This window comes from Chenopodium quinoa, unplaced genomic scaffold (genome assembly GCF_001683475.1).
Source record: "Chenopodium quinoa cultivar QQ74 unplaced genomic scaffold, ASM168347v1, whole genome shotgun sequence".
In the NCBI taxonomy this organism is placed as follows: domain Eukaryota; kingdom Viridiplantae; phylum Streptophyta; class Magnoliopsida; order Caryophyllales; family Amaranthaceae; genus Chenopodium; species Chenopodium quinoa.
The window spans coordinates 2,927,837-2,947,903 of record NW_018745311.1 but is presented as its reverse complement, the minus strand read 5'-3'; the positions used below and the strand labels follow the sequence as shown (position 1 = coordinate 2,947,903).

The following is a 20,067-nucleotide window of genomic DNA, read 5'->3' as shown; positions in this document are numbered from 1 at the left end:
AAGGAGGAAATAGGGAGAAGATTGAAGGAAACCCTAAAAAACTGAAAGAATCCTAGCAAAAAGCTAGGAAAAAAACACCCTCCCAAGGTAAAAACCTAGAGGGAAAACCCTTGAGATAATACTATTTAAGCAATGGGTTTACAGTGCATGAGAAGACGGTTATACAGTGTTATGATAAATTACGATGGGGTGTGCTGGTAGCATGAAAAACATAATGCCATTTAGTCCAAAATTTATAAGAAAAATTAACAAGAAAATCGAATTTTAAGTAGTCTTCCAATTTTAAGTTCAACTTTGATTAATTCAAAAATAAGTCTAACTTTGATATCTATTTTTCATAAATGGGTATTTTTACCTATGACCGGTCAAAAAGGTCATCAATTAACTTATAACATAATCCACTCTCAATTAAATAGAAATTAACTTAATTAACAACATAACCTTAATATAAAATTTAAATACCAAAATTAACAAATAAATTTTTCAGAAATTGAGGTTTCGGGTTAGGTGGTCCTAGGTTTGCGGTTGGTGTCGACTAGGGTGGAGGTTTTACGGGTCCGATCGACTAAGGTGGGGTTGGTGGGGGTTTCGCCAACGAGGGCATAGGTTAGGAGTGTGTGGGGGTTCGTGAACATGGGTTCATTGGGTGGGGGTTCGCGGGTCGAGATAGTATATATATTTTGGTTCAGGAATGGGTTGGGTGGAGTCGCCGACTGGGAGTTGAAAGGGTTTCGCAAGCAGGGGTGGGGGCTGGATGGTATTTTTCTCGGCAGGGATACAGGTTGGAGCTTGATGATGGCTGGTTGAGGTTGTAAGGTGGTCCAACAGTTAATAAGTTGAGTAGTTTTTTTTTTTTTTTTTTTCATTATTCAGTTTTTTTAATTAGTTAATTGTGTGTTAGTTAGCTTTTAATTTGGATATAATTTAATTACACTTTTTTAAAAAAATTAATTGAAACAAATCTCACCAATAACATTTGACACATGGAATATTACCCGTTGTTAACCCATATAACAAGTCATGACTTAATATTGAAAGAGTAACCATAAAGTTTGGCTTATTTTTGAATTAATTAAAGTTAAACGTAATATTGGAAAACCACCCAAAGTTCAGCTTATTGTTGTTAATTTTTCCAAATTAATATACTAGGATTATTCAATACAATTCCTTTTAATATCATCCTCTACAACGTAAAAATCTCTTTAAATTGAAAAATGGAATGGAACATGAGAAAGGGATAAGTGTAACATACAGTAAGAGGACAGAGGGTACTCGTCGCATCAGAAACATGATGCTATTTTCACCAAAATTTAAATTAGGATGTTTCAAAACTATGTTCCTCTTAACATAATCTTCTACAGTGTAAAAATCTAGATAAGCTTCTTCTTTTGAAAGTAACGCTTCAAGTACAATAATTGGAAGCCAGAAACTGTAATGCAAACTGCTAAAGACATTATACTGAACATTGCTACCCTGGTATTGGTCTTTTCACTCACTATCCTCATTTCGGCTTCCCTGAAAGAACAAAGCAAACATTTTTATACAAATGCACTGATAATGACAGCGTGGATTGTAAGTTTTAATGATTATACAAATGTATTTCCGGTATTACCTGTTTTTCAGATACAGTAGATTCTCGTGAATGGCTTCCACTGCTGCCTCAAGTTTCCTTAGCTCGAGCTCAACACCCTGCAAGAAAAAGAAAATTATCATATATCCATGCAATCCTGGGAGTATTGGAAGATAGTGTCCACATGCAAAAGAATCTACCTAGATATACAGTGTCTATTCTTTCCCTCTTGAAAGTTGTATGGAATGAAATGTTTTTCAATCACTAGCTAGTGTAATGGAACCAATTTTAAGTTCAACCAAGATAAGTCACAGTTTATCCTAGAGAAGGCTGGAGAAAATATAGAAATCACTAGTGCAGTGATGATGGTTGAAAAAATATATCTCTACAAACATTATATTGCAGCTAAATTCTACTATAAAAGAATTTTGAGGGGCAGCCAGATTTTAGACACAACCAGATGACAAAGATCACTTCAAGCAAAGTAGGCCAAGTGTTGTTCAGCTTCCTTCCTCTTAAGTATTTTTCTCCCATTCAAGTGTGTATGGGGACTGAGGAGTACATGTTAGATGTTACCAATCTTCGCATTATTATTTCTTACTGGAATTGCAGCAGAATTAAGATGTGTAGTGGGCAAAGACTGAGGACAAAGGATTTAAAAGGTGTGTCTGGGTAGCATTAATAGCCTCCAAAAATGGGAGCTATGTGGTAGATTTGGAAAATTCGAACAAATTCCACAAGGCCATATACACTTCTAAACCCACACATTCAATCAATACACACACATAGGCTAGGGATTTATATGCTCATTATTTTGTCACGTAGTGAGTGCACAAGATGTGAACACTAAAATCCAATGATATCCAAATAATAGGACTGTATGATCTTATGATGCAAACATTGCCAAAAGACCCAGATTGGGTTCAAATTTGCACACATGCAAGATCAGGCAACTAAAAAAAATCATAGGAGCCAATCAACAGTCACATAAAGTAAATTAATAATGAAAAGATTATATCAATTATTAATTTTGTTCCAGAGATAATACAAATAAGCATTAAATGTTTTCAAGTATATTAATAAATGCATAAACAATTTGATCCTAGAAGGCCTCCCATCCAAAGTAGGATCCTAATCTTGATAGCATTGCCAACATGTGTAATAGTGGGCCTCAGTGGCTCATGGGCGAGACAAAATTGTTGATTTTGCACAAGTATGGACACCACAACCGCCACTTAATTTAACCAACCACCATTGAAACTACCAAAGTCATCCCACCACCACTGAAATCAATCAATTACAGGCATAAACCATGATCATCCTTCTTCCACCATTGCCGAATACATCTTTTAGTCAAAACTTAAGATTCTACCATTGAAAAAACTACTAATAACACCGCAATCACCAACTACCACAATGACACAACCACCACAACACCCCAAAAGAAAAGAAAAATATTTCAATCTCCTGAGAATTCTTCCAATTTTAGATTATTGATTGTTCTTTTGAACGGTTGAAATTCATAGATAAACGCAGCAGAGGATAGTAGTGGTTGGTGCTTAGTGTACCGGAAGAGAAAAGAAAAGAAAGAATTAGTGTTGGAATGGCACTCAAGGTTTCAGCAGCAAAAAAGAACTAGGCAAAAGCACGTATTAGTTAATTGGACTTAAGGCTGGCCGGAAACAAATTAGCAAGAGCACAATGTTTACATAGATATTCAGAAGAGCAGTTTAGTAATAGTCACAGCTTGGCCAGTCACCGGTGTATAAAAAAGAGTGCCTTCTTAAAAAAAATAGAAAATGCACTAAGGAGCACAAAAGGAGATACGAGAGCATCGACACTACTTTTGGCGATATTCGAGTAATGTTGACTTGATTAAGATCTAAAAATATTTGAGCTTGATATGAATTATTTAGATAATTTTCCTCGTATATGGGATGCGACTTAGGTTGTATTTATTCTAGTTATTATCTTGTAATTAATCCTAGCCTTTCATTTTGTATGGTTTAGATTTAATGAGCTTTAGGGTTTTATGTCAAGTACTAGTGCCTCCTTATAAAAGGAGTTAATTTATGATGTAAAACTTAGACTTGTTTTGATTATTGAAAATATGGGATTTTATCTCTTCATTGAGTTCTTTAAGATCACTCCTTTGTGGTAAAATCTCAATCTTTATCAAACTTTGTGATTGATTAGATTGAAACCCTTGTTTCTCTAGACTTTGTGACTAGTGAATCAAGTTATTTTTGCTAGATAATCTTACTTGGTGTTAGCTTATTTTAGCTTGTTCTCTTAGATCTTCATCCAAAGACCATATCTTTATTTCTTTTGCCATAAAAAACTCACATTTCCCCAATATTAACACCACCATTTCCTTATCACCATTAACCATCATCATCATCAAAGCGCACTAATTTTTCCCTGATTTATTTTACTCTTGGGGCCTCTTCTGATTCACTGACCTGATATGAATTGAACTAATTAGATCTTAACTAAACTAAACTAAATATTTTATGAGAGAAGGAAATTAGGAACTGAAAATAAGCCAAAGTGAACAAGCCCTTGCTGTGAGAATCAACACAAGCGCCACCAACGTCTCCTCTCCATCAGCCCGTCAATTTCCCAGCAAGAAACCATCATCAATCACCATTTTCTTTCAATTTTCGCCCAAAATTTGAAGACCCGCACAAAAATTAAACCCATTCCTCCATTTTTCAAACCAACACGGATAAATTTGTTCAAGCGCCGTCCTTTAAGCCGCTTCCAACACCGCATTTTTGAAGCTCTACCACCAGCCACCACCACTACCAGATTTTAAACAGGCTTCATTCGGGTTTCTATCGGGCCGCATTTGGGTTTGCTCTTGTAGAACAGAGGTGCGTATTGAGAGGGTCGAGAATATCACCAATTTTTATGCCTTGGTTTGTTTTAGTGATATATGATTGATAAAATAAGTAGTTGTATTGTTGAATTATACAAAGTACTAAGGATAGGAAATTTAAGTTGTTGATATATTTGAAAGGGATTTTACATTGTTGTTGGCTGAGAAAAAAAATAGTTGAATTCATGAGTTCTTGCAACTATAATCAGCTAGTGTGTTCTGATTTTTTTTATGACTCAAGTGATAGGATGCATCCTTTTATGAATGTGGAGTTGTTTGTAGAAAGGGATGATCTTGGCTCCATCTTTGATGGCCAAGTTGATTTTATTGGACCCCCTATTTTTGATGAAGAAATTGAATTTGAACTTAATGTTCCCTCTCCATTGTTAATCTTGTCTTCTATCTCATATGCCTCCACTCAATGACTTTTATTTATTACTATGTAGGAACAAGTGTTAACAAGAGAACATGTGAGTTCATTTCTATGTTGGGATTATCTAAGAATGGTGATTTTATTTTCAAAGAGTCAAGGGATTGGCTTGGACATTCTAATTGTGCATTCGCTTAGATGATGATCACCTTGTGTTTCATATCACTCTACTCTAGGTTTTGTTGTTTGGATGTTTGATCCGAGAGGTTTGATTATGATACTTCTTGGTAACAAGTGATGTTTATTTGCTTTTAATAAACGTCGTCTCCATTCGCTTGATCATGTCGGGTTGATATTACCTCTAGGAATTGAGGACAATTCCTTTAAAAGAGGGGTTTGATACGAGAGCATCGACACTAATTTTGGCGATATTCGAGTAATGTTGACTTGATCAAGATCGGAAAATATAGAGCTCGATATGAACTATTTAGATAATTTTCCTCGTATGTGGGATGCGACTTAGGTTGTATTTATTCTAGTTATTAACTTATTATCTTGTAATTAATCCTAGCCTTTCATTTTGTATGGTTTAGATTTAATGAGCTTTGAGTTTTATGTCATGTACTAGTATCTCCTTATAAAAGGAGTTATTTCATGATGTAAAACTTAGACTTGTTTTGATTATTGAAAATATGGGAGTATTTCTCTTCATTGAGTTTTTTGTGATCTCTCCTTCGTGGTAAAATCTCAATCTTAATCAAACTTTGTGATTGATTAAATTGAAACCCTTGTTTCTCTAGACATTGTGACTAGTGAATCAAGTTATTTTTGCAAGATAATCTTACTTGGTGTTTGATTATTTTAGCTTGTTCTCTTAGATCTTGATCCAAGATCATATCTTTATTTCTTTTGCCACAAAAAACTCACAAAAATTCCTCAAAAAATATCATTGCTCTTCTTTTTCATATCAAAAGGTACCTTGGACAACATAAGGTGCATGACAGTCTAGAAACCCTTATTGCCTGGATGCACTTTAGGCTATCTAAACACTAAGCACGGATAATTTACATGTGTGTGGAGTTGTGTCTTCAAAAACCAACACCTTAGTTTGGTTTTGGTATGTATCTTATGGAAAAAAGGCAAAGCATTAAATTGTACTTATTGATGATCATGGTCACGTGATTTCCGATATAAACTTTGTTTTTTGTTCATTTAAATAGATATCGGGCCTTATTCTAGTAGTATTACATATTTTTCGGGTAATAGGAATAGGTTTATATTGGCAGTGGGTTTGAAACAATAGAATATCTTGTAGCTTGTGGATTTAATTCTTTAATGTAATATCACATGTTAACTAATTAATCTCAGGTTATATAATCTTCAATTATTGCTACATATCTTAAAATTTACCCCCATTCAAGGGTTTGGTGTGTGATCTAAAACTTACAGCATATGCACATCAATGTTCCGTTGAAAACCAAATCACCAACCAAGACCTGACTCCAGTCCAAACACAGAAAGAAAAACATGAATCTAAACACAAAATACATCGAACCAAACAGAGACAGAAATAACATACTTTACAAGTCATGTCTTTCCTCATTTAACACCATTAAATAGTCACAGGTAGTTAGTAAAAGGTAGCCCTAGCGTAATCTCAACTTTTCAATCACCATTTCATATAGGAAAAATAGAAGTTTGTGAGTAAATGCAAAAAAATTTCCAAGTAAAAAATTAATCACAACCCTAGACATTGCACTAAGTTTCAGAAAAATTTAATAGTGGGCACCGGAGGGGGAATTTTAGAATATAAAGTATAGTAAGTGAAGATATATTTATTTGTCACTAGAATAGGGAAAAAAAAAGGGTAGTGTAAGTGGGGTCAGTAGGAGAGAGAAATAATAGAATATTTGTACAAGTAGGGTTAGTGGGAACAGAGAAATAATAAAAATGTAGTACTGGACCCTTACCAAATAAGGAAGTGTTGTAACTAGTACAAAATAGATAAAAAAAAAAATTAAAAAAAAAAAGGAAAGTGTTATGATTAATATAAAACGAAAAGGATAATATTTTACCCTTCCATGATTAGATACGTAAATATATCTTCACATTAATCTCAAGGCTATAGATGCTAAAAGAATTATTCACTCAATGATGTTGAATCTTTCATCAATGTCCTCTTGTGCGAGTTGGAAGTTGTATATATATATATATATATATGTGGTTGAGATCCAATGAGAAGGATCTTAAAATAAGAGAAGGATGAGAAGGAACAAATGTGCATATATTTTATACTAAATGTGCATTTTTTTTATATTGAATGTGCATAATTGTGTTTCTGATAAAAAATTTTAATTTTCTGGAAAAACAAAAATTATGCACATTTGTTCAAAAAAATATACACATCAAATTTGAGTCAATTTTTTTTTTTCACATTTAGTTCAAAAAATATGCACGTTTAGTACAAAAAATATGCACAAAAAATCCTTCTCATTCTTCTCATTTTAAGGAACTTCTCATTTCATTTACTTTTTCTAAATTTCATTTACTTTTGAGAAATGAAACTGTAAACTACTTTATAAAGTTAAAATATTACAAAAATGCCATTAATGACACGGGAAGCATGTGAGCTGTCCGATTAACATGATCTAAGGGCCTACATTAGTTCCTAGTTCTTATTTTAGCCTTAATTCTCATTATAACTTGGTTCTATATATATAGGGGGTGGGGGGGGGGGGGTTGTAATCCAATGAGAAAAATGAGAAGAAATCCTAGCCATACAAATCATTTATTCCAATAGACCATATAAAAGCTAAAACAATCCCAAAAAAAGAAAAAATTCAATCTAACCGATACTACTAATGCCATCCATTAACTCCATATGTCGTTTCCTTTTTCCATGAATAAATCAAAATAATTTTTTCATTCCTCATTAAATTTCCCACTTAATTTCATAATTCCTAGATTTCTTACTCTGATTCTAACCTGACCGTGATAAAGTTCTCAAACTAATTTCGTCAACGACACTACAACAAATTAAGAGGTACAGAGTGACTAAATAAATTCACAATTGTAATTAAATGATGATAATTTTGATATACTTGTCCCTAAGTTTTGTGTATCTAATTCAAAGGGATGCACATTCTCATTAACACAAATTCACAAAAGGATGCACATTCTAATTAACACTTGTTACAACAGAGGAAGAGAGAGAGAGAATAGAAGGTTGAATGAAAGGGTCTCACATGTGAATGAGTAATTATTATTGGATTTAAAGTTATTCAAACGCTAAATTAAATTTATGCATATTTAATTAAAAATGCACAATTAATTTGAATTCTTTCAATTGAGTACATGTAACATCTTAATGTAAATAGAGGATGAGGGAGAGAGAAAAGTATAGTCTCTTATGTGAATGAATAAGTGGATTAGATATTATGCATATTAAGAAGTAAGATTATGCACATTTTATTCAAAATTTATGCATATTTAGTCATTTAGTTAAAAAAAAATGACTAAAAATTATGCACATAAAATCCCTTCTCATTTTGAGGAACTTTCCATTTGACCCTAAAAAATAAAAGCCATAGCTATTTAAAAAATAAATAAAATAAAAAAAAATTGTTGAGGCAGAGAGGTGCATGGAGTGGAATTAAGGAGGGATTTCCCCATTAGTTCTCATATAGTAGATCCTATGATTTCACAAACTTGAATATTTTAATAGCAATTTTTACGTAAGCCAAAAGTATTCTTATCAAAGAAGCCTAGGTATATCAATCCTTTATAAAAGCGACTTCTCTAAGTTATTGATTTTCCTATATCTTGAGAAAAGTATATTTGATAAAGAAGACAGAATTATTCCTTTTTGTTTTTTTTTATATCAACAGCCTCTACACCTGGGGAGTAACATCAGGGACATATAATTACAAGAATTAAGAAATGGCAAGCCAGAAATATTAAATTTTATACCTCAATGTGCTCTTTCCTTGCAACTGATTCCCAATCCTTTGCAGCAACTCCAGTTCTCCAGTCAAGATTGACACTCACTTCTGAGCCTTTTGGATTATGACCAACCACCGAGAAACAAGCCAAATAGTTACCAGCCTCATGGGTAGTAAATGCAAATTGGCCATGTGTAACATTTTCCTTGGAGTGAAGATCGTTGCCATACGGTGATGTTACCTGCAGTAAAGGCACATATACACAAGATTTATCATTGTAAAATTAATACATACATGCACATACACTAGATACAATTTAGATTGATAAGTTTAAGTTTTTCACTGCAAAATTAAATTATTATATGAAACATCGTATCATGAAGGAACACTTTGCTATTTTACTGTGGGCATAACTACCTCCCACGGCTGATAGGCAAAGCATATAATACTCATTAATTTAGGCAAAGTTCAACCCAATCAAGGACTCTGCAGCTTTATTTCACCTTATTGTGACAGCCAGGCAGCAGCACTCTATTTTCACTTTCAACAACACATATTAATTACATTTGTTTCTTTAATCAATTTTGCTTGATAATATTAATTGTTTGCAGTAAGTTCTGCTAGGTTCGCTGCTTCCACAGTATCATAACACATAGCCGTTATACTAAACCTCACATCCAATCACAAAAAGTACAGGGAAGTGTAATGTTCACACGAGCATTTTTTCTCTTGAAACACCCACATACAGAGAAGAATACACTGATCCCTAGAGCATCCAAGCCATTTGAGACTTCTCCTGAAGAAAGAGCCATCTTTGATGCACTAAGAGTTTACTTTTAGTCCTAATTTCCAGGCTAAAATACAATTACATTACTAGGAAAAGTTGAAGATAAAAATGGATTCTGGCTTATTTCCCTAAAGCCAAAGCCAATACAGAGTAGCACAAGTTTAAGAATATTCTTATTCCTATATATATAGGCCATGAGCATTAACCCCATACACCAATCATAGTCTCATAGAACAGTGCAATGAAACCTAAACAACCTTACTTAACAGCTTAGAATCCATAACTTAAAATTTTCAATAAATTCTACATTGAATGCAATTGAATGCAATGATCTAACTGATAGCTCAAAACTCAATTATGCTAACAAAACTCAGTTGGACCTCGGAAACTGTTGATTTTTTTATGAACAGATTCCACCACTATAGGGTGCGAGTAAATGAAATTTAAGCACTAGCACCTAACTTATCTAGGTGATGCGCAAACCAAAGAGGAAGGAAGCCAAGGGAAACTATGAGCAAGAAGAATAATAGCAGCAGTCACTGTGCAAATATTAGTAGCAGAACAACCTTTTCAAAAAACAAGATGAAACTCCAAGGAATAAGCTAAACCAGGTATACTTGGGTATTTCATCAATCTCCATAGGATGTTAGGAAGCTTGAAGCAAAACCCACCAGCTGTAGTGACATTGGTACAAAACTACAGTTGATATTCCTTCGGCAGAATCAGGTCCAACAAGATGTAGATTAGCTGCAGTAAGTTCACCAGGCCTATGTCACCTAACTTTATTACTCCTAGCCAATTGGATGATGTAAGGCCTTGTTTAGTTCACCTTATTTTTACTTATTTCAGAAAAAATAAGTTCGGATCAGAAGATCAGATCAGAAAAAATAAGTTCAGATCAAATCAGGAAAAATAAGTTCAGATCAGGTCAGATCAGAAAAAATAAGTTCAGATCAGATCATATCAGAAAAAATAAGTTCAGATTAGATCACATCAGAAAAAATAAGTTCAGATCAGATCAGATTAATCAAATTAAATACAAATTATTATTATTATTATTATTACTATTATTATTATTATTACTATTATTATTATTATTATTATTACATATTATTATTACTATTATTATTATTATAATTATTAATATTATTACTATTATAATAATAATAATTATTATTATTATTATTATTGTTCAAACAATAAACGATAATAATTAAATTTTCATTATAAGCTCCAAATCATAAACGTTTACAAATATAATTTCCATCATAAGATGCTCCAAATTTCCTTCGCTATATTAAGTTGTACTTCGTTCATTAGGCCTTACGATTCTCGTTAAACAAATCATAATCTGCTCTTGGTTCGATTTCTATACTACTATCAATGGGTATATCCAACTCATGTAATCGAATAAAATTGTGAAGTGTGAATGCAGCAACCATAATCGCCAATTGATGTTTAGTGTCCATATTTGGCATCATTGTGAGTATTTTCCATTGAAATTTGAATTGTCCAAACATATCAAATCATTCCAATGATTTGTTACTAGTTTGATATTGAATTGCTTTCCACATTTTACGATCAAAGTACTCACTATTCTAACCCAATTAAGCTTTAAATATCCAAATTCTTTCATCTCCAAGCATATGTCCAACAATATCTCCGTACATTCTTCAGACAATGCTACCCAACCATCCATTACACTATGATAAAGAGCACTTTGGAATCAATATTTCATGCATAAATTATAGACATTAATGTTGAATTGGCAACAGGGTTATAATCAAAAGGATTCTTTTGAAATAAATGAACTGGAGATAAAATATTAATTGTGCTTACATTTTCATCGATATTACTTGCATTAGGTCAAATGTAAAATTCATGAAATCAAATAAATGTATATTTTCATACATTATCTTAAAAACAATGGACAAATGATAAAATTAATGACATAGAGTGTTGAAGTATTTTGCCTATGATGGAGATAAAAGACAAACAACCTATTGAACAAATGAATAGAAAAATATTTAGGAGATTGATTTAGAGTGTGAAAATTATGACACTAAGATGTTGTTTTATATAGGAAAATATAGGTGTTACCCATAGTTGTTCGGAATATTGAAATATGAAATGATAATTTTCAATTCAATTTAGTCAACCATTTTACATTACCAAAAAATTTGTAAAATTCCCTATAAAGCTATGACAAATTTAATCTGCAATTTAGGTTTTTTAGGATCCTATTTTATTACTTTCTTATAAACAAATTCATTTATGATGTTGGATATTATAAATAATAAAATTATCAAATATTACAAGTATATTACCTTATACTATCTGATAATATTAATACTTTTAGGTTTCTTTTAAAATATTTGTAAGGGATCTAAAATATTTTATAATAATAATAATAATAATAATTTTCCTAATAATAATAATTTTCCTAATAATAATAATAATAATAAATAATAAATATAATAATAATAATAATAATAATAATAAAACATTAATATGTTTTAAAAAAAAACATTAATATTGATTAAAATAAAAGTAGAATATTGAAATAATTTAAATAAGTTCAGATCAGAAAAAATGTTCAGATCTGTGATCAGAAAAGATAAGTTCACATCAGATCAGAAAAAATAAGTTCAGTTCAGATCAGAAAAAATAAGTTCAGATCAGATCAGAAAATATAAGCTCAGATAAGATAAGATAAAATCAGGTGAACTAAACATGGCCTAAAGAAAGGATCATGCGGGAAAATTTTAAGTTCCGGCAGAAAGGTGCACATTTTTTATCTGATTCTAAAGTCTGATCTGATGATCAGGCCTGAGTTGCACTTAAGTAGTTAAAGGGCATCACTTTAGTCATTAAACTCGCTGCAGCAACAGTCATTGTTCATGTTATTAAATAACAGCCAAATAAGTATCATATTGACCAATCAGGTGTTAAACAATCTGAGTTGCACATAGGCACCTTAGAAAGCTGCCATTTTGGTGTTCTGAAGAGGCTTCACAGAATTAGTCAAAACAAAGGAAAATTTAACACAAATAATCCCAACTATATAGGGTTTTCTCATTTTAATCCATACTATTGTTTAACTACGATTGATGTATAAAAAAACTCAAGGCGCGCTGATACGGGAAGGGTTATGCAGCGCCTAATGCGCGCCCAGTGTGCCTCTTTGAAGTGAGGCGCACTACATAAACAATTAAAAAAATTGGCAAAAATTTGCTTCAGCCTTACACTTAATCAAAAACACCTTGCCAGACCAGATTAAGAGCTTACCCCCTATTGCCTTGCGCCTACGCATGCCTTAGGCGCGCTTTTTCAAACACTCACTGGCATAAGGTCCTATTCTGATTTACTGTGATTGGAGCTGAGCTTACCTGTTTAAAGAGGTAAGCTCATGACATGGCATAAAGTTGTTGCTTTTCCTATTTAAATAGAAACCCTTGTTCATTAATTTGAGGTTGGTTTCTTTCTCTATTTCAGTGGAAAGTTATAAACCCAAAACTAATCCCAACATATATGGCCCCTCACCATCAAGAATTGGATCTAACTCAGTCCTTTGCAAAAAAATTTGGTTAGTAGAAAAAGAATAAGGGGAAGTTATCGCATTTCCTAGGTAAGTTCTCCAGCTCTAATAAAGACTTAATTTGTGTCCACATTTAATGTCTTTGCTAACACACTAATGTAATTTACAGCAAAGGCATCATCTTATACATATGCTCATAAACCAGAAGCCGGAAGGATTTATATCTTCATTAAGTGCAATTACTAAATATATAATGGATTAAATTATGGAGATAATTAAGTCCGTTCTTTTAGCTCGTCATTAATAGATCTTTGGACTAGTCAAATAGTCTAAAACTTAATAGAATGGATCCTATAAGGTCACACAAAAGGGTGTTGGATTGAACAAAAAGAAAGAAGCCCATTATTAGGCCTCATGGAATGGCAGATCATATGGTATGGGATTGAAGAGGGAATAATGTGGGCTTGGTTTGGGCTCTAATTATACATATGATGTATAAATAGAGACCTTGCATAGGGTTTGATATAACACAATTCCAGTCAATTGTGAATTGACAAGCTAGCAACCAAACCCTAATGCCTCACGCAATCTCTCTCTCACTCTCTTCCTCACGTCCGTATAGTAGTACGGCAGCTGGTGCAAGGTGGTGCACGGTGGCGGTGTAGTGGTGTTCGTGGTCGGTTTTCTCATCCTCTTTCCGTAGAAGGTGGTTCGAATTGTTCGTGCTCAACTACCTATCAGTAGTGGAGGTTCAATCCTATCCCGTGAACTATGTAGAGGAGCAACGCTTGGGACTTTATTATCTCCCTGATTGTGGAAATCACGCGTCAGTCAATTGCTTGTTGAAATCACGCGTCAAAGGTATGTTTTATGAGATTCTTTATGTGTTATGCTTGTAGATCCTGTTTAGGTGCAAACGAATATGATTCGTGAAATTCCGCATTTAATACCTAAAACCCTACAAAGCCAACTACCACAAGTATAGCATAGATAATGCTGGGATATGGAAACTCCAATTAAGAAAAGAATAATCAAAGAAACAACATTTTAACATTTCGAGCAACCCTAGTTTAATTTTCAATCGACCCACTTTTTCAATTTACTCACAATTGAATAATAAGTTAATGACAAAACAAGGAGAAACATCTAAAGTTATCAGTTTATTCAAAATTGAGCTTTCAAAATAGCAATAATGCCCGACAGATAAGCATCTCCCAAAGCCAAATGGTTATTGCATTTCCTGTCTGTCCCCATTTCTTCATTAATTACAACTAAGTTGGCCAGCTATGACAATAACTTGATCCCTGATGCCTTTAGCAACATCCCACACAATAATTGTGTTTGCGCACACTAACAACTACCGACAAAAGTTGATATGCTGTGATTCCTTTGCAAAGATCACAAAGTGTCAAGTACTATGACTACTATCCAATAAATATGATAAGAAATAAACTACAAGTCCAAGAACCAAGAAAAAGCACTCCCAAGGCTAACATACCAATATTCGATACTAACTTCAGTCAGCTTTAACATTATAACCCAGCAACTTAACAATCTAATAATACAGTCAATTAGGTAACAAAACTCACGAAACTCGTACTTTCTAAGATGGTAAGTTATGTCGGGGTGGTACTCGTGAATCAAGACCTAAGATCGAATCCCATCTACATCTTCGCCTTTGCGGCTCATCTAAGATCGAATACACTAATCAAACCTATCCCTAGTAAAAATCCAGCTAACATTATTGACTAACTAAAACAATCCAGAAATTAACATCCAGCCGATATCTTTGACTAATCAAATACCCAATCAAGACGAATCGAGTAAATAACCATCCACAAGAACAAAATCGGAAAAATACAGATACCCAATACAAAATCGCATCAAAAAATTGAATAAAAATTAAAAATAAATCACAAAATATAATAATAAATTGGGAGATTTACCTTGACAAAAATGGTGGGTTCATGAGATGTATGATCATCGGAAATAACATAGTAATCTGCTAAAACAACGACGTTGGTCTGAATTTCTTCAGAAACACATTTAGAGCCAGAAGCAGGTAGATTTAGCCAAATTGATGAACCCAATTGCCAAAAATTAGTTGCCCAAATCAACCAAATCAAACACAAGTTTAATTTCTTCATATTTTCTTCTCTCTTTTTCTGTGTTTCTCTCTTTCGTGGGAATTGGGATCTTCGCTAATGTGTTTCAAACTATCGTGTGTTTAACTCAATCTGAACGCAGAATAACAGGTGTTGGCGTGTTGCTACGTTCGTTCAACTCCAATTTCTTATTTCCCAATATTTTTTTTTTAAATATTATTATTATTATTACTACCTCTGGTCCAATTTACTCGCAATAAAGAAATATTTTATGTCTCACAAATAATACCCTTTTGTTGCGAGCAAATTGGACCGGAGGTATTATTATTATTATTTCTCAAAAACAAAAGTCATACAACCTACAATAAATTAGTGGGAAGTCGAGATACAATCTGGGTCTCACTCCTCTAGTTATAACAGAACATACCCTAGTAAAAATATGAGCTACAGCACGCGCCCCAATGTCTTGAGTTTTCGAGAACTTCTGAATCCGCTTCAGCAATGCAACAGCGTCCTTTTCTAACTCCCCAAGAGAAGAGAAAGAGAAAGGAAGGAAGTCATATCCAATTGCTCGACAACTAGATACGTACTTGATTCGCTTCCAATTGGCCGCATCAGTCACTACCCGTCCAGGAATAAAGTCAGGAAGCCCAGATTGTGTCAATGGAGAAGACCCTGTCAAGTCAACATAGACATCACGACCACGATCCCATGAATAAAGTAACACATCTGCAGGTCTAAGAGCCCCATTGTTCCCTCCAGATAACCCAATGCCCACCTCCTTTCTAGCTGAAATCCCTGACCGATAGCAAACATCAACAAGGGTATCCCGAACAACATTATGCCGATATTTAATGCCCACAATACCAGCACAAGATACCGCGTGATCACCGAAAATATCCTCAACAAAAAACCCTTGAACAAGCAGAGCACGACGTCGTGATAGAGAACAATGGAACACCCAACTGGTAGCACAGCACACAGCGATAAGTCTTGGCGTTCATCGTTTGACCCAACCCCGAAATAGGAACCGCTTGAAGCCAAGCAGAGGTGTGATCACCCTGCTGGGATTTCCATAATGCTGATCGTCGAGGAGTTAAAGAATAAGTAGATTCTGCAGAAGCGGTAACCTTTGTGAAAAACATATCTGCCAATTTCTTAATGAGTTTAGGGGCAGCGACCTCACTAGGATTACTCAAAATGTCAGACTCCATTGTTCCATTAAACAGACTCAACGCATTCTCAAAGGCTCGTCCAAGACCAACAATGCCATCATGCTGAAGAAGTTGGGTCTGCAACCCAGCAGACTACAACCGAGAAGCAAGAAAAGCATAGTGACGAACATCACCCGTAGAATAAATTAAACACCAAGCCCTCCAAACGCAAATGGTAAGGTGGCAAGCCGCCACTGCCAATCACCAAACCCAGGCCCCGAAGTAGTAATGATACACTCCAAGGAAGATCGAAGAGCTCCATCAAAAGTGCGTTGAGCCGCCTCAAAAGTACTAGGAGGACAAGTACGCAATGCAAAGTAGAGTTTAGAAACTCCGGTACATGCCCTAAGTAACAATAGCTCACACTGATGATCATCTAGCATAGCGACCTTATCCATAAGGGCAATGGTCTTGGTGACAGGGTAAAGTCGTATCCCCTAATAAAAAATAATTACCTAAATCACTAACTACAGTAGATAGGGAAGTAGGGTCGAACTCCACAGGGAAACAAGTCTTTTTAATTCTAATTAATTATTATAATCTAAATTATCCAAGTAACCAATATTTTTAGGTATGAATTCTATACTACGAAGAATAAGTTTAGGGAGAAAATAATCAATAATAAGGAAACCTAGGGTCACAGGTTCACCAATAATTAATATTCCGGGATAAAACGAAGTAATTAATAATTAACAATGCACAGATAACACGATTAACAGGCTCTCGCAATTTATTAATCAACATAGATCTAACAGGCTCTCGCAATTTACTAGACCTAAGTTCCTATTAAAATTAGCCTTTAATATTAAATCAACATCTGCTCGATTCATCAATTCAATATTGCTAAACATTCACAATCAAATTACATCTGCTCGAATCATAATCTAATTGCAAAGAATTAAAACAATTCAATAGGAAATTATCATGCAATATCAATAATCAATAATAACAAACTATCCCTTCATATTAATTATGGATCCCCATAAACCCTAGAATGGAACTACTCACTAATCATCATAACTAAGCCAATCAAGTAAATAATTAAAAGCATAATCAAGAAAACAATTAAAATAGCTGAAATTAAAAAGGGAAGAAATTGTACCAAAAATAAATCTGGAATTAAAGGAAGTATTAAGAACAAAAGTTTAGAGAGAATTTAAGAGAGAGAAAATACTAAGTAGAGAGAGAAAGTCTAAGAAAGAAGGTGACTAATAATTCCGTACAAAACGTATTTAAACCTCTCCTAAAACAAGAATTAAAACTAAACTAATCAGCTTCTAAGAAAACACGCGCCCGATCGGGCGAAGGGTCGCCCGATCGGGCCCGCCTTTTTTACAATGCCCTTTACTGATGTGCCGCGCCCGATCGAGCTTAGCTCACCCGATCGGGCGCGCCTCTTCCTTGAGGGTCCTTATGCGCGCAGCCGCCCGATCGGGCGTATGCTTGCCCGATCGGGCCCGGTCTTCTTCTTCGAGGCTTGAACTTCGATTGGGATAGATTTCTCGGCCCAATCCGGATTTCCTCTCGGGTCTCGAATACTTGGTCCAAATGCCTCGTGATCCCAATTACCGAGCCCTTAATCACCGGCTCTCACCGATCCTAGGCTCCAAAAGTGGTCGTGTCCTTCTAGCTTCCGTAGTCGATCCAATAAAGCCCGGGAAAATGCTCCAAGAGTGCAATTTCCTGTATAATACAACTAAAACTACGAAAACACTAGAACACACAAATTAGTAATAAAAGTGGCCCGAAAGAGCCAAAAACACTACTAATAACGACCAAGGGACGGGGATAAAACACTATATAAACTAGACATATCAAACTCCCCCAAGCCAAACCTTTGCTTGTCCCTAAGCAAAGAGCTCATCAATGAACACATAAAACATACTTCACCCCAATAATCAAATCAAAAACCAACGATTCAAGGCAAATCTAGTGAACACGCTTCAACATCAATCAATCTTATTCATCTAATCACCCTTCCTCCCCAACAATTGTCAAGTAGAGCAAACCACGAGAGCATATAGAATTCAAGACTAGTGCTCACACACTCAACTCTCATTTATGTGGCGAGTAAAGAATGTACTCGATCGCTCTCCAACCAACCCCTTTAATGTGAACAATGCCCTCCCAACTCACACTCTCGTGTGTATAAAAACATTGAACGCTCATCCTACTAGTCGACTCGAAATATGCCAAGTCATAACTTGCATTGATAAACAACACTTTCACATTTACATAACTTCTATGCACAAGGTCGGAAGGTCTTTTAAGCTTGTAATGTAAGGCTAGGGTAAAGGTAGGATAAATTTGGGATTATGTGAGAGAAAAGCTTTGCTAAAAGGGAGCCAAATCCTAATAAACCCATGATAAAAAATAATGATCATACACATCTCCAACATAACCAACTCCAAACAACAATCCGCCAAATATACTCCAAACAATATAAACAATCCCAACACTTACAATTTCACTCATAAGAATATAATAATATGGAATAGAGTGAATTGAAACAAACTTTGAACCACTTATTCTTTTTTCTTTCTTTTCTTTTGATTAACCTTCACTTAGAACATTTGAACATCAAACATTTTTTTTCTTAGAAGTTCACCTTTTTTTTTTCAAATTTCTCACTTTTTTTTTTGAACTTCTTTTTTTCATCACACTTTTATTTTTCTCAAAAATATACAACTTTTAAACTCAACAAAACAAAAATATGATCAAGAATGAATTACTTCTCAAAACCCACCCAAATTGTGCAAATAATGTGCACACTACAAACTCCCTCACCTCACTCACTAACAACATTTGAACATCAAACATTTTTTTTTTTTTTTTCTTAGAAGTTCACCTTTTTTTTTCAAATTTCTCACTTTTTTTTTGAACTTCTTTTTTTCATCACACTTTTATTTTTCTCAAAATATACAACTTTTAAACTCAACAAAACAAAAATATGATCAAGAATGAATTACTTCTCAAAACCCACCCAAATTGTGCAAATAATGTGCACACTACAAACTCCCTCACCTCACTCACTAACAGCTCCCCCAAGCCAAGCTTGGGACTAGTAACCAATGGGGCTCATGTAGGCTTGTAATGTGGCTAAATAAACAATAAAAGGGCACAAGCAACAACATGGGTAACAAGAAGGGAACAAATGTATCTAATACTCTGAAGGCTACCTAAAAGAATGAACGCCTTCGTCCTCCTCATGTGCATAATAATAAGTCATGAAACACTACTCATAGTTGCAAATCAATAATCAAATTCATTGACATACCAGGAATTATGGAACTATCACACATTTCCTAACCAAATCAACTAGTCAAGCACTATATTCACAAGTAGTTGGACAAAATTGACGCATGTTTAGGAATCCAAGCAATCAAACTTCAAATCATGACCAACAAATCCACAATATTCATCATCAAATACCAAGAATCAAAACAATTTTTCTCAAGTACGGGGCACAGGGAAGCATGATTTACAATTCATTGGAACGTATTTTTGAATTTTTTTATTTTTGAATTTTTTTATTTATTTTTCATATATAAGAAAGCAATAAAAACTACACTAGGAAAGCAAATAAAAACTATACTAGAAAGCAAATAAAGAGAGAAAAGGAAGAGAATTACCAAGTGAAAGAACACCCCCCCAAGCCAAA

The 20,067-nt window shown here is 34.1% G+C and overlaps 1 protein-coding gene across 1 annotated transcript; it reads right to left on the bottom strand.

Annotated features, from left to right (window-relative positions):
• Positions 1–844: 844 nt before the first annotated feature.
• On the bottom strand, positions 845–15,377 carry LOC110712309 (transmembrane emp24 domain-containing protein p24delta3-like). The gene is made up of 4 exons (XM_021890766.1): positions 15,034–15,377; positions 8,791–9,003; positions 1,613–1,689; positions 845–1,515 (listed from the first exon to the last, which is right to left on the bottom strand). The coding sequence occupies exons 1-4, from the start codon at positions 15,232–15,234 to the stop codon at positions 1,371–1,373; spliced, it is 636 nt and encodes a 211-aa protein (XP_021746458.1). The 5' UTR covers positions 15,235–15,377; the 3' UTR covers positions 845–1,370.
• Positions 15,378–20,067: the final 4,690 nt, after the last annotated feature.

Excerpts from the sequence above, each read along its gene's own strand:
- LOC110712309 (XM_021890766.1), bottom strand. The coding sequence starts at position 15,234 with ATGAAGAAATTAAACTTGTGTTTGATTTGGTTGATTTGGGCAACTAAT. Across the intron at positions 9,004-15,033 it reads AACCCACCATTTTTGTCAAG|GTAACATCACCGTATGGCAA; the intron begins GTAAATCTCCCA and ends CCTTTACTGCAG. Across the intron at positions 1,690-8,790 it reads CAAGGAAAGAGCACATTGAG|GGTGTTGAGCTCGAGCTAAG; the intron begins GTATAAAATTTA and ends TTTTTCTTGCAG.